The 14695-nt window shown below is 35.8% G+C and overlaps 1 protein-coding gene across 5 annotated transcripts in view; it reads right to left on the bottom strand.

Annotated features, from left to right (window-relative positions):
• The window catches only part of ZFAND6 (zinc finger AN1-type containing 6), a 57252-nt gene that overhangs the window by 12154 nt on the left and 30403 nt on the right, over window positions 1-14695 (bottom strand). For 3 of the 5 annotated variants that reach the window (XM_074354368.1, XM_074354369.1, XM_010955165.3), the window contains 2 exons: window positions 1498-1668; window positions 348-456 (listed from right to left, as the gene is read on the bottom strand). In XM_074354368.1, coding sequence (XP_074210469.1) covers window positions 348-456; window positions 1498-1651 — 263 coding nt within the window. In that variant the 5' untranslated portion in view covers window positions 1652-1668. Of the gene's footprint in view, window positions 1-347; window positions 457-1497; window positions 1669-8524; window positions 8649-14695 lie in introns of all 5 variants that reach the window. The other 2 variants (XM_074354367.1, XM_074354366.1) reach the window with 1 other exon arrangement.

Genomic DNA, 14695 nt, shown 5'->3' on the forward strand with positions numbered 1-14695 from the left:
ACTGTTACTTTTAATACAAAGTACTAGCACAGGACTTGCGGAACAAGCTTATGTCTAGAAGAATTTAACAGGTTTCAAAAGGACTTTAGAGGTCTATCAGGACATTTTATGAAGACAATGAAAGAAAAAACTGTTTGAAAAGGAAGTCTGAGGCTTAAAAGACAACTCCCTACTTCCACCCCAATGTAAAATCAATAAAAAGACTCTTCTGACTACTCAATAATAATAATGAGATAGATACAATTTTATGCCAGTGACTTTATACATAGTTTTCATTCTTACCAGAACTGATCAAATATGGAATATTTATTTTTCAATAGCTTTCCAATTCAGAGGCTACATCCTACCTTGGCTGCATAGATGAAGATGTAGAGTCTAACGATGACTGAGCTTCTGGAACACTGCCATCTGTGCACTGAACTGGTAGAGACTCAGACAGACTACTGACAGAAGGTGCTGTAACAAGACCACACCTCGTATTAGTGACTCTTTACCTTGGCCAGGCCAACACATCTAAAAAGAACCAAGATAACTTTTCCACAAAATATAGTATATGGATTTAATTTTACTATATAATATGCTGGTTCATTATTTTAGGTTAAAAATTTTTTAGTTTTCCAAAGAAAAAAATGTTAATTTTAACCAAGACCAAATACAAAATGTATATATTAAAAAAAACTGAACTTCTATTTCTTAGAACTATCATCCAAAATCCTTTAACTCACAAACATCTTCTAGTGCACAAATGAGACATTTAAAGAAGTCCTGATTAAATGATTCTAGCTTTTGGCTCGAACATGAAGCAATGACAAGAAAGACACACAATTTTAAATGAACTAAGTAACAGCCCACACTTTCATTATCACAAAAACCTATACATTCAGGCATTAACCTATATGAGAACTATCCTAGATGAATACTATTAACATTTTACTTTTGCAGAATTCTCATGATTCTTCTTACACGAGTACTGGAACAAAAGCCACTTCAATTCCAGGAGAATTCTTGAGCACAAAAATGCATAAAGAACTCAAGGGAACTGGGGTTAAGTATCTCTTACTCTGAGTCAAACTGCTACACCTCTCCTTCCTAATGGAGAAAGGCTTTCCCTAAAGTCAGCTGTGGCTATCCATAACTTACTCTTTCTTTCTACAACTATCTTGGCTTCAAAAGTCAAGAACCAAGGTCCTCTCTTACAGGCCTCACTGCCTTACACCTTACTTTCTAAGACAGCTATATATATGTGAACTATGCCTCTATTTTAATAGAGTTCTCTAGCACAGCAAGTAAGACTGTGAGGTGGATTTATAGTAGTTCTTTTCAATAGTAAAGATACTTTTATCCCTGTTTCCCTACCACTGATAATCACAATATGTAATGATTTTCCTGATCTGAACATAGTAATAGAAGTACAATGTGAAAGTGGAAAAAAGTACCCTGTGCTATCCAAGTGTATTTCAATTATGAACAGTGCTGTGTTTTAACAGAATTACTTACCAGGTGGGCTTATTCTACCATTACTACTATTCTGTCTTTGAAGATGTTCTTTATAGCATACTGAACACATGCCATTTGTACGAGGGTTTCCATAAAATCCGCAGCCAGTGGAACAAAGCATAGGCACTTGGCTGTGATTAGTTTCTTGAGCCATGTTCCTCTGTTGCACACCTGAAATTTATACAGAATTAGCAAAGAACTAAGTAAGACTCACACAGCAGTCACACATTATCCAAATTTGCTTTCTATAATAAAGGAAAACCCACATATACTCCCCCTAAGTCACTCTGTGCAACTGTCTCAATACCTAGGGCTAAGGTATAGTGAGAGGAAAAATAAATATCAAAAGGGTACAAACTGAACTTTTATTGCCAATCCAATCTATAGAAGTCGGTCTGTACTGGTTTAGAAGTGGTAAGAACCAGAAAAAGGTATCTGTTCTGAAGAGTCCACACCATCAGAATGTTAAGGAAAATTCTTTACGCTAGTTCAGCCTGGACTCCTAGTAATGAGAAATATATGTGTGAGTTTTGCTGTGTGTTGTATTATTAACTTCTAAGCATGTAAACTTTCCCTTGAAGTTCACATTTTAACTTGCATAATTTTTTCTGTTTAAAAAGCATTTAACATAAAATCAATGCTGGTGAAGCTGAGGAGAAATGAGCAGAACACTGGTGAAATGAAAAACTGGGTCAATCTTTCTGGAAAGCTATGTAGCAATTTACCTTAAGAGCCTTGTAAAAGATAGCCCTTTTGAACCAATCATTCTCCTTCAATAGAATAACTAGGGTATAATCAGAAAAAAAATATACCTATACAAACACAAGGGATGTGTTTCACAGCATATTTATAATGCTGACAAACTTAAAATGATTTAAATGTCTAACATTAGGAGAATGGATTTTTTTCAAAAGTTAAGGAGTCGTTAAAAATTTTACAATAATTTTTGAAGGAGAAAAATGCTGATAAGAATGAAAAAGCACAACATTAAATGTATATATAATACGCTGTCAATTAGGACAAACAAAGCATCTATTAATCATCAGTAAGGACAGGAAGGAACATATCCAATGGAGGCAAAGTTAATTGTGATTCCCCCCTCCCAGATTTGTACCTTCTCTGTAGTTTTAAAATCCTCTTATATGAAGATACTATTTATCTAATTGGGAACAAAATATTTATTTATTTTTACAGTGCTTAAAATTAAAAAACTAACGGGTAGAGAAGCTGTCTGGGAACCACACAAGGCAATAATCAATTATAGCAGATGGAAGAACCCCATGTGCCATTTCTCCCATAAAGTGGTTCTTTGGCATGAATAACATGACAGAAGGTAATAACAGGTTCTATCTTTTTTTTTTAAAGGAGAAAAAAAAAAAGGCCTCCCATATGGAATGAAGGTTACTCCAAAATGGGTGTGTGTATATTTACAGATGAGTCTATGTTCAAAGAGCATAAAGGATAAAACTAACCAAAGAAAGATAATGCTTCCTTGAATTGACAATCAAAGAGGGAAAATTCACTGTTTACCATTAACAGATCTTTTTTCTTCACCTTAATTATTTGAAAAGACTGTTGGAGAATGGGGAGGATTTAATGCAAATTTCAGAACCAAGAGCAATAACACATTTGACTGGATTACAAAACAAAATAGCAAGCTTAGCATTTGTCTTTAAAAAGAATTGTCGTAAAATTTCTATAGGCCTAGGAACATAATTTGGGATTCTGACAAACATCTTTCTTACTCCATGATAGCAAGTCATTTCAGAATCCAATCTTGGCTACCCTGCTTTATATACTGCTACTTATAAATTCACTCCCCCTCCTGTAGTTCTGCAAATATACATATCAAATTTAAAAAAAAAAACACCCTATTAACATGACAGGATAGAAGAGCTAATGTCAAACATTTTGTTGATTTTAGGGGTCTATATTACTGAGATAATGTTTGTCCTGTTTGCTATCACGTAATTGTCCAAGGTCATGTACTTAGCTAATAAGTGATAGAGCTGGGATTCAGTAGAGATCGTTTTGTCTCTAGTCCATGCTCTAAATCAGTGGTTCTCAAAGTGTGTTCCATGGACCCCTGGGGAGGTCAAAACTGTTTTCATACTAACACTAACTAGTTATTTGCCTTTTCCTCTGTGTTGACATGTGCACTAGTGGTGCAAAATCAACAGTGGATAAATACCTGGAGCCTCATCAAGCAGCCAGATCAAGACAGTGGCACCAAAGTAAACTACTACTCGTATTCTTCATCACAACATTGTCACAGAAAACTACTAATTCTATTAAATCCTGAGCTTGGATACACATCTTGTTAATATTTTGTGACAAACTGGGAAGTACACAGAAAGTATTCCTGCTGCATACAGAAATATGATGACTGAAGAAAAAAGGCCCTTGTGCAGTTGTTTTGAGTTACAAGCTAGTCAAGTCATCTTTTTCACGGAACACGTTTTTTTTATTTCAAAGAACAACCGGCAAACTCTGATTATTCAGACTTGAGTATATGACAGATACTTTCTCAAAGATAAACAAAGCGAGCTTGTCACGTCAAGAAAAACAACTAATACCATTTATTGCCAAGGACAACATTCAAATGAAAAAAGCTTGACAAGTATCTCCAAATTTTGGAGTTTCTGGTAAGATCAGTAGTGACAGTAATGACACGTGAGTAGTTGTACTATTACCAGCATTTGGAAGATCTGCATGAGTCAGTAAACCAGTATTTTCCAAGTGACCGATGTATAGCGGTACAGAATTATTCATGAACTAAAGAGTCATTCAAAGTGAAAGACAGACCAATGAATTTTAAAGTAACAGGACCAAAAGCTTTTATATAGTATAAAATTCTACACTGCACTGCAACTATCCCTTTAAGAAACTACAAACTGTCACATTTGGTGTAATGTCAAAAAAGAGCAACTTCTATTATATAAAAAAGTTATTAAAATATTCCTTTCTTTTCCAACTACGTATCTGTATGACACCAGTTTTTCTTTACAACATTGTAAGACTGAACACAGAGGCAGCTATTAGAGTCTTGCTGTTTGTTATTAAGCCAGGCCTTAAAGAGATTTGTAAAAATATGTAACAATGTCACTTTTCTCACTAAACCATTTAAGGAGGGAAGGAGGAGAAATGGTTATTTTTCATAAATTAATAAGTATTTTGTAATTTTTCTCACCTTTATTTGCAAATATAGTATTTTTGCTAGATATAACAGACATAAATAAAAGGTCCTCAATGTACTCAATAACTTTAGAAAATACAAAAGTCCTCAACCAAAAATTGAGAATCCACTGCTGTAAACCATCAATACGGGTAGTATCACCTCAAGAAGGCCAACACTGATTCTCTGGGGAAAGAGAACACTAAAAACAAAATCTCTTACTCTTTATAAAACATGGATATACTTTTAATACATAAATAAATATGCAGTATGTCTGTGGAATTAAAATTTTATGGAGGTAGAAAGCCAATTAAGGAAAAAAACTGTTTAAAGGCTCCTAGAGAGGTGGGGGCAATAAAGAAAAAAGATTTAGAAACTTTCCTGTGTGTTCTAAATCACCAACTATTTTATGCTGCCTATTAATGACATTAAAATGATATGTTTTAAGAATTAAAGAACTTCCCCTACCAGTACTGATAAATCTTTCAGTATATGCTGGCAATTACAAGCATCTAGAAAAGATAAATATCTCATTTCCATAAAAACTCAAGTGAATAGTCAGATTAAAAGTACAACATGACTACCAAGCTTTTTATATCACAATTCCTGCTCTTGAATAGTAAGATTAAAATTTAAAACATGTAACACTAGCAATTTCCCCAAGCCAAACTGCCTTGCACAGCAGCAAATTAGTAATAATTTTCGTAAGAGCTTTCCTATAAAGAGCTATTACGTTGGCAGATTAAAAAAAAAAAAAAAAACAACACAGGATTTCACAGGTTACTTAACAAGAAACAAAGAGAATAAAGCAAAAAAAAAGAAAAGAAAAGAAAAGAAAAGAAAAGAAAAGAAAAGAAAAGAAAAGAAAAGAAAAGAAAAAAGAAAATAAAAGAAAAGAAAAGAATCAACTTTATTTATTCACTTTTAGGCCACAAAATATACCTTTCCATGAAGATTCAGAAAAAGACCAAAAACCATAAAAGGGTATCAGCTTATTTTTATGTGTAATGGGAAAGATGGGGTAGGTACAGAGAAACTGGAAGTCTAGCCTCCCCCTGCTACTGTACCTTTCTGGTAGGTAAACAATTTGGAGGGCCCATTAGCCTGGCATTTAGGAAGGAAAAGAGGAAAGCGAATGAGAAGGCAGAACAATTTCTTAATGGCTCTATGTTTTGTGGGATTATAAAGCTGCAAATGCAGCGAACTAAAGAAAGAGATTACCAAACATACACAGAAAAACTGATTAACATGGTGTTAAAATTTAAAAAGTACTAATTAGAGAGAATTCAGAACTGTGATTTTTGACTCTTAATAACATTCATAATCAAAATCACAACTGATGATCCTCTCTAGCCCCCTTGGATATTACTTAATTATTCAGAGCTTACTATGGGCCCCAAACTGTTTTTATTGCTGTATTTATCTTATTTCATTCTCCCCAAAACCCTGTGATGTTGGTACTACTGATATCCCCATTTTTAAATGAGGAAACTGATATTCAGAGACTTAATAACTTGCCCAAGGTCACATATCTTGTAAGCAATTAGGTCAATGTCTTTTTTGATCTAAAATACCAGAATGACTTTCAAAGTCCATCCTGTCCCGTCAAACCTGTAAGTCCATGAGCTTGTGAATTCTTATTCTTTTCATTTAAAGATAATTTAAAATTTCACTCATTTATTCAACCTTGAGATATTATGCAGCTTTAATAAGCTTAACCAAGGTCTTAAGAAAATTTGTTTTTCCTTTAAGTCTTTTTACCTAAGAAATTCTCATTAGCATAAAAATTCAAGATCAAATATTTTAAGACTGCAAAGAAAATTCATTACCAATTGTTAGAATTCTGACAAAAGAATAGCAATGAATGAATGCAACACAGACTCAATTATAACTGCAAATACATGTCAATTAATTATTTCCCTCTACTTCATCCCATAGAGTTAAGTCACCAAGTTATAATAATTTCCATTTTGAAATATCTCATGCTCTTTTCTTTTGCATTCCAATTCTGATTCTCATTTCATACCCGGGTTACTCTTAACAGTTTTTTCTATTTTACCATCTTTCCTCACAATTCACTTATTTAAATTCTTATAAAATACCCAGTTCTCATCATATTACTTCTGTTTTAGTTACTATATAACTGCCCCAGAAAGAAGTACTAGACCTGGCATTCATGCTCTACATAATTTATCCCAACTAGCCCAATTTCCCTGAAACGTATGCTGAGTGAGAAGTGAATAGGCTTGGGGTTAAATCCCAGCTTTGCCATTTTTATTAGGTATAAGAGCTTGGACATGTTCCTAAACTTCTCTAAGTTTCAACTCCTTAAGAGGGCGCTCATATCATACATCTAACTAGACTAAGTAAAACAATGTATGTAGAAAGCTTTTATACAGAGCCTGGTAGGTAGCAGAAACTCAGCAACTGCTCTTTGTTCTTCCCAAAGCAGAGAGTCCTTTGCTGTTTGAAACAAATCATGCTCACTGATGGAAACAAGCTTCTAGCTCATACTGCTCCTTCCTTTGTAAATTCTGTCCACTTCTTCACTATGCCTGGAACAATCCTATTCAGGAATCAGCTTAAATTCTACTTCTGGGACCATTTCTGTCCACCTCGATCCTCCTCTGCTACGTATTCCTAAAGAAGCTGTCTGTACCATCCTTTTGGGGCACTTAAGCTAACCACTACACAAGTGCTTTATAGGTATACAAGTCATTTCCCAGTTGAACAGTTTCCTCTTCAAATCCCCTTTATGCCTAATATGAATACTACAAAATGTTTTGTTGAATAAACACATTTCATTATTGTTAGAAGTATTCACGTCAGGCCCAAAAATGATTATTTTCCATTGAAAAGGGGAGAAAACAGATTGATGAAAAATGTTTCAATCACAGAACTCATAATTTATATACTGAAACAGTCCTTCAGCAAGAATGATCGGTAACCCAAGCCAGTTATAAAATGCATATGATTTTTCATTCATTATTCTTCTCCCTCCTCCTGCAACAGGGAGGATATATAACTTATGACAAGTTAATCTACAGAAGCTACAAACTGGCAAACAAGTTAAATCCAACCCACAGGCATATCTGATTAGTCAGCACATACTAAAATTTTAAAATTAGCTGTTAGCATTCAGAAATTGCGGAATGTCACACAGAAATCTCAGATTTCCAGCTTCTCTTGAAAAATAGCAAGACCTGGGAACAGTGAACTGATGTTTCCAAAATTAAAACCCATCAGCTATGCCGCCTCTTAGAGCCTATACTCTCCAATTCGAGACCACCTTCACTTTCAGTTACCAGAGTTTTTTAATTCCTAGGTTAACACCTATGACTTTTTGAATTTGGAATCTTTACTATTAATTTCAGGGAAAAAAATACATAACATGCTGAGTTAAACAAGAATTCACATTAAACTTTCAACTAGTACTACAGGCACAAAGTGGTAAGAAGCCTTCCCCTCACCCCCTGGCCCTTCCAGTCATTAGAAAGCCACTCAGAATCGGCTGGCCCTGTTTGCTATTTTATCAAATAGAGATCCCAGAAAAGAGAACAGCAGAATTTATGGTATATTCTACTATAATTTTTGTTTTCTTAATAGTAATTGATCAAAAGAGGAATACTCATCCTGTCACAAGTGTTTGAGATTAACATTTCCTGGTAGCATATAGTAATTTCTTATGGAGTCCTGAGCATTTGGATCTACTGGCTATCACATGGGCAATACACATTTGTTCTGGGGGGTCAAGAACCTTTGCAGAGATTACAAAAATCCAGGAAAGTTCATAAAGCAAATAGATCAGAAAGTATGACTCGACATAAAAGAGTTGGGACGAATGCTACTTACTCTGATAAAAGTACAGGGACTTTGGATTAGGGTTCCTAGTGTACTGAGGAAGCTTTGTCGTTCTCTCTCTGTATAACAGTACCCACTTCCCTATGTCAGGTTGCCTTTCCTGTTGCTGTTTGGGCTGAAAGACAAAAAGGCGTGAGTCCAGCTAACATAAGGATAACATGTTTGGAGATGCTACATATTCCTTCCCAGCAAATGATAAATTCATCAGTTCCAACATACTAGGTTACATAAGGATAAGAAACCCCAAAACTAATTCTAGTATATACAAACCTCGCTTTCCCAGTTACTGACTTACGGGAAGTTTTTAATGACTGGCATGATAAATCTCATAAAGAGAGGCCACTATCATGTTTCCAGTTGAATAAAACAGGTTTTAGAAAGACTATGAATGGCATTCCCATCTTAGATGACTCATTTGTTTCATTCTACCCAATAATGCATAAATCAGCAGTTGGCAAACTTTTCTATAAACGACCAGACAGTAAACATTTTAGGCTAAACAGACATAAAATCTGTTATAACTAATCAATCCTGCTGTAGTCATGCAAAAGCAGCTAGACAATACATAAACAAATGAGCACGGCTGTGTTCCAATAAAACTATACTTACAGTCACCAAAATTAGAATTTTCACATTATAAAATGTTCCTCTTTTGATTTTTTCCCCGCAACCACTTAAAAATGCAAAAACCATTCCTAGGCTCATGGGTTGAACAAAAATAGCTGATGAGCCAAGTCTGTCAACCTCGGGATTAAATAAGCAAATGCCTCTGGTCTAATCACTGCAGATGACGCGGGGAGGCTAGGTGGACACGTGACTTAAGCATAGGTTCTACTAACTGAGATTCTCTCATCCAAAACAACATAAATTTGAAGTATTATTTGCTCTTGCTAAGTCTCACCTACTCAGTAAGTATGTTCATCGCTCAATAAGGGGAGAGGACTATGAAAAGCAGTATTTCAAACAACTCTGCGTCACCAGGTATAGGGTACACGGAGAGCTGCAGCTAAAATCTGAGAAATGACAGTAATGTTCTTGGTACAAACTGTCCATGTGTATTTAGTACACAGTTTTCTATTCACGAAGGCTAAATAAAACCCATGATGTCTTAATAATTATAAAATCATTCAATAACTGAACATGGAAGATATCCATATTCCTGAAACTGACAGTTTCTGTCTGCCTAGTATGTTTTCCTTCCTTATTCTTTCAGGTAATAGAACCTCTTTTTCACATGGGAAGACCATTTCATTTGCTTAGGGTAGGCCTAACCTCTCCTCCTCAGGGCCAGACATGTCTCAGGGGTGGGCATGAGATCCAAGCCTGGTCATGTGACTCAATATGAACCAACCATTCCTCCCTGGATTTTACCGGTACTACTGGGAAAGAGGCCGACTTTGCTCTGGGTTTACACTAAAAACAATACAATGTAAGCCTAGTGCTGCTGGTGGACGTCTTTGCCACAATGGAGAAAGAGTCCACATTTAACATTTAATTAAAATAAGGTTATAAACAAAGCCAAAATGAGTAGGAAGGAGCCAAGACAAAGAGGCGTTGAACTCAAACACTTTGCTGAGGACAGTTCCATCTCTTAGACTCCTCAGCTATGTGAACAAATTCTGGTTTTGCTTTAGTTTGATTTGGGTTTCTGTTACTTGCAATTCAAAGTCCTTACAAATGTTATAATCAAGTTGCTCTACTAAAATGTTCAAACCGAACACAATCAACACATATCAAAATGAAAGATACTCCATTAGTTCTATTGAGGTGTCCTATGGTAAAGTAAAGAAACCAACAACTCCCATTCTTTTCTTCTTTAAACATACGGAAGTATACAAAGTTCCAGGTGTAAAGCTTGAAACTTCACAAGCCGAACACAACTGGGTAACTAACTTGATTAGCACACTAATCAAGACACAGAACATCATTCATACCCCACAAAAGCTTCCTCACACCGTTTTCCAAATATTATCCTTTCCCCCAGGATAACTAACCACTATGCTCGCTTCTAACACCTTAGATTAGCTTTTCTTATTTTTAACTTTTAATAAATGGAATTATATAGTGTATACACATTGTGTCTGTCTGTCTTCAATACAGCAGCCAGTGATCTTGTTAAAATCTAAAGCAACTCACACTGCTTGCTTACTTAAAATCCTCCAGTGGCTTCCCAGTTCACCAAGTAAAAGCCAAACTGCTTACCGTGACTTACAGGCTCTTTATAATCTGGTCCCTTATTAACTGACCTCCTCTCCCACTCCTCCCTGATCATACACACTGCCAGCTTTGCCAGGTATGCATGTTCCTGTCTCGAGGCTTTTGTAATTGCTGTAACTTCTACCCTCCAGAAGTCACTATGGCTCATCTCCTTCAGGTCTTTGTTCAAATGCCATCTTATCAGAGAAGGCTTCCCCGACCACCCTATTTAAAACTGCCACCAGTATTTTTTATTACCCTTTCCAGTTATATTTTTCTTCAATGCCCTTACCTTAATCTTAATTTACTATTAAGTTACACTTGGTGAATCCGTGCTCCCTTTACTAAAATGTAACCTCTGTAACAGCAAATATTTTGCCCATTTTTTTCACTGATGCTTAAAATAATGCTTGGCGCACGGCAGGCATTTAGTACGTGTTGAATGTATGCATGAAACTGGGCTGGCCAGGTAGCAGCCTTGTATGACAACCTGTAGTAGCCAGGTATGTACCCCAAGGCAGATGGGCTGCAACAAGCTCTTTTTAAAGAGAGTGAATTTGCTGTTTGAGAAAAAATCTACGTCTGCCAGCAGGAGCCACTAGGTAATACAATTTGGGCACTGAACAAGGAGGCTTAGCCTCATGCTCCAAGCTTTTGGGTAACTTTTCTAATTTAGTCCACTCGGAGAGGGGTTCATTTAGCAATTTGCCTAATTTAGCAAACCAAACATAGTAATTTTATAATTAAAGTTGTAGTCAATACTTATGTTCTCAAATTGACCTACATTCCATATTGCATACCTTAAAGAATTAAGATATAGTTATTATCTGCACAAGGTGGATCCACAACTCTCTTTTTTTGCAAAACAGTAAACCCACTCAAAATTTCCCAGTGGTTTCCACATTCATGAGCGTTCATTCATTCTTCTCCAAAAGACTAACATAAAAAAAGGTCTATGTGTGCAAGATCCACATGTATGACCCTCCTTTTTAGTTTCTCCTCTTTGACCTTAAACCTTTTAATTCAACCACGGAGACTGCACTTCACCTCCCTGTCCCAACCCCGTTAAGAAATCTCTTCTCCTAATGCAAACCTCCAACTTAGTTTCCAATATTTGTAAATGAGTATTTCTCCTTGATTTCTTCTGTTGTATGTGGTCAGTCTCTAAATTTAAATCTCTCCTATTCTGGAACTTTGTACAACACTTTTTACACAAATAACTGGCTTTACTATTTAGTTTTATTTAACAGTATTTGTATAGTGCTTTGTGTGCCAAGTATAAGTACTTTATATCAACTCCTTTAATCCTCGTAACAAGCCTATGACATAGGTATTATCACCACCCTCATTTCACAGATGAGGAAACTGAAGTATAGAGAGATTGAAGTAAACAGCTTAAAGTCACACAGCTAGTAAGCAGTGGAGCCAAAAGTCAACCTAAGCCGTCTAGCTGGAATCCATGCCCTAAATCAGTAGTCCCCAAAGCTTATCTATGGACTCCCACTGGGGACTGCTGAGATCCTTTTAGAGGTCCAGGAGGTCAAAATTATTTTCATAAAAACAAGAACTTGCGATTTGCCTTTTCACTGTGCTGTTGACGGGCAGCGTAAAAGCAATGGAGGGTAAAACAAGCCGGAGCCTTAGCACGAAGCTAGGGCAGCAGAAGCCAACTGTACTAGCAGTCACCAATCACCGTATTCTTAGTCACCACACTCTTACCTACCTTGCCACCCAAAAAGCCACTTTCACTTAAGAATATCCTTTTTTTAAGCATTTTTTTGTGTGTGTGTGAGGTACGAATATTCTTGATAAAACAACAGAATTATTAATTTTATTAAATCCTGAAACCAATTACAATTCATTGTATTTTCCTCTTTGGCCTATTCTGGGACACTGGCACCCCAGAGTAAAGTCTTCCTCATTCTAGTTTCCTATCCACACACCCCAAACTGAAGTCTACCCTTGGACAGAGTATGAGCAGACAGCTCTTTGTTTCTCATTTCAGGGAGAAGTCTACTAAGGAAACATACCTACACAAATACAGAGTTATGACAGCTATACGGTAATCTACATCACCCTTCACTATGAAATGAAACATTAACAATGAACAAATAATATGGTCTGTAAGGACTGAGTAATGTAAGAGAAAAACCAAATTAAACACACAAAACAATTATTTAGTTTTTTTCAGGGTTGTATCCCCAGCACTGTAGATTACAATTGGTAAACTTTTTCTCTAAAGAGGGCCCAACAGTAAATAATTTAGGCTTTGTGTGCCAAATAGTAACTACTCAACTCCACTCTGGTAATGAGAAAGTGCTGAAATGCAGACTACTTTTAGGCTTTAGGAGGATCATCCCCAACAGAGGATATTCTCTTACTGATACCTAGTCCGTCCAGAATGAGTCAATGCACCATCTGTAACACTGCCAGTCTTTCAAAGGTGCTTCTAGATTAGAGAGCACTCTATCAGCATCTGAATGTAAAAAAAATGGCTCACTTTAATCCAAGAAGCGGTCACTGACAGAACTCAAAACTTGCAACACTGCTTAATTTACCCTTCTATGCCTTCATCTTACTTTAAAATAACATTATAATAACTTTGGTAAATTTCCTACAAATCACATTACCTAAAACCTAGAGAAAATATTCCTAACTTTCGCCAACATTCTTCAAGAAATATTCTGGTTTCCTTTCCTTTTCCTTTGTGGAGTTATACCTGATGCAAGAACCAATCTTTCACATTCCAGACGCATACAGCTGTGTGTCATCAATATATTAATACATCAATACATTAATACATTACAAAGATTAAAACCCAACTATCTAGAACAGCACTGTCCAATACACTAGCCACATGTGGCTACTGAGAAACTGAAACTGGGCTAGATAGGTAGAAGACTGAGAACTTACTTAGGCAAGAAAGTAAGCTAATATAGAGATGTCTCCCATGATACCTAACTGAAAATAACCCTATTTTGTGAGTTCCAAATTCTTAATTCTAAAGCCTTAAAATCTATTACTTTAAGGATTTATAATAGCCCACTTAGTATTATGCCTCTCAAAGAAGAAATAAAAGATAATAATAATGATAATAATTTGCAGCACTGATGCCTTATTTAAAGCTCACAAGACCCCGTATCAGGTAGCAAATTATTACTGTATCTATTTTACAGATTAGAAAAACTAAATCACAGAAAGACTTAAGTCATTTGCTCAGTGCCACATGGTTGTTAAAAGGAATAGTTAGGATCTGAATCAGGCCGCCTGTCTCTACATACAGCCTGGGTACTTAATCATGTTACATGGCCTTAAATGTAGCTCAGGAACCTCATGTTAATGCATACTGCAAAATACAACAATATAAGAAGCTAAAACACATATATAATCTACACAAAACTCTACTAGACAAGTGGGTGCAAGATCAACAAAAAGCCTACGTGGTAAGGTAACGGGTATGACACGACAGGGGATAGAGTAGCAAGAGTTTTATGTGTGGCGCTCACACACTCCTACGTGAATTTTCTAGCCCAGGAAAGTTAATTAGCTTCTTAGCACTTTCCTCTACCTGCTTGGGAGAAAAGCAATATAGAACACAAGGAAACATCTCAGAGAGACAAAAGGAGAAATGAAAACTGGGGACCAATTTACTGGCATACAGTTTCCCCTCAAATTCTCTATAGTTTTAAAAGCTTCTCTCTTTTCCTATTGTGTGTCCTTTCTGCATAATTTCATCCTAAAAATCAAAGTTTTACTGTATGTCCTAAAAGCTTCCTTCACTGAACAATTTCTTTATTTTTGACACTAATTAAATAAAGAGAGGAGGGATATGTTTTGGAGTACTATTTAAAGAAAAAGCACCAAATTAAACTACGAATGAAATGCCAAATGACTGTAAACTGGAGAGTTAAATCTCATATTACAGATCCTAAAACTTCATTAAAATGAGACTTGCCATCATTAAAC

The sequence above is a fragment of the Camelus bactrianus genome, chromosome 27 (genome assembly GCF_048773025.1).
Source record: "Camelus bactrianus isolate YW-2024 breed Bactrian camel chromosome 27, ASM4877302v1, whole genome shotgun sequence".
Taxonomy (NCBI): Eukaryota; Metazoa; Chordata; class Mammalia; order Artiodactyla; family Camelidae; genus Camelus; species Camelus bactrianus.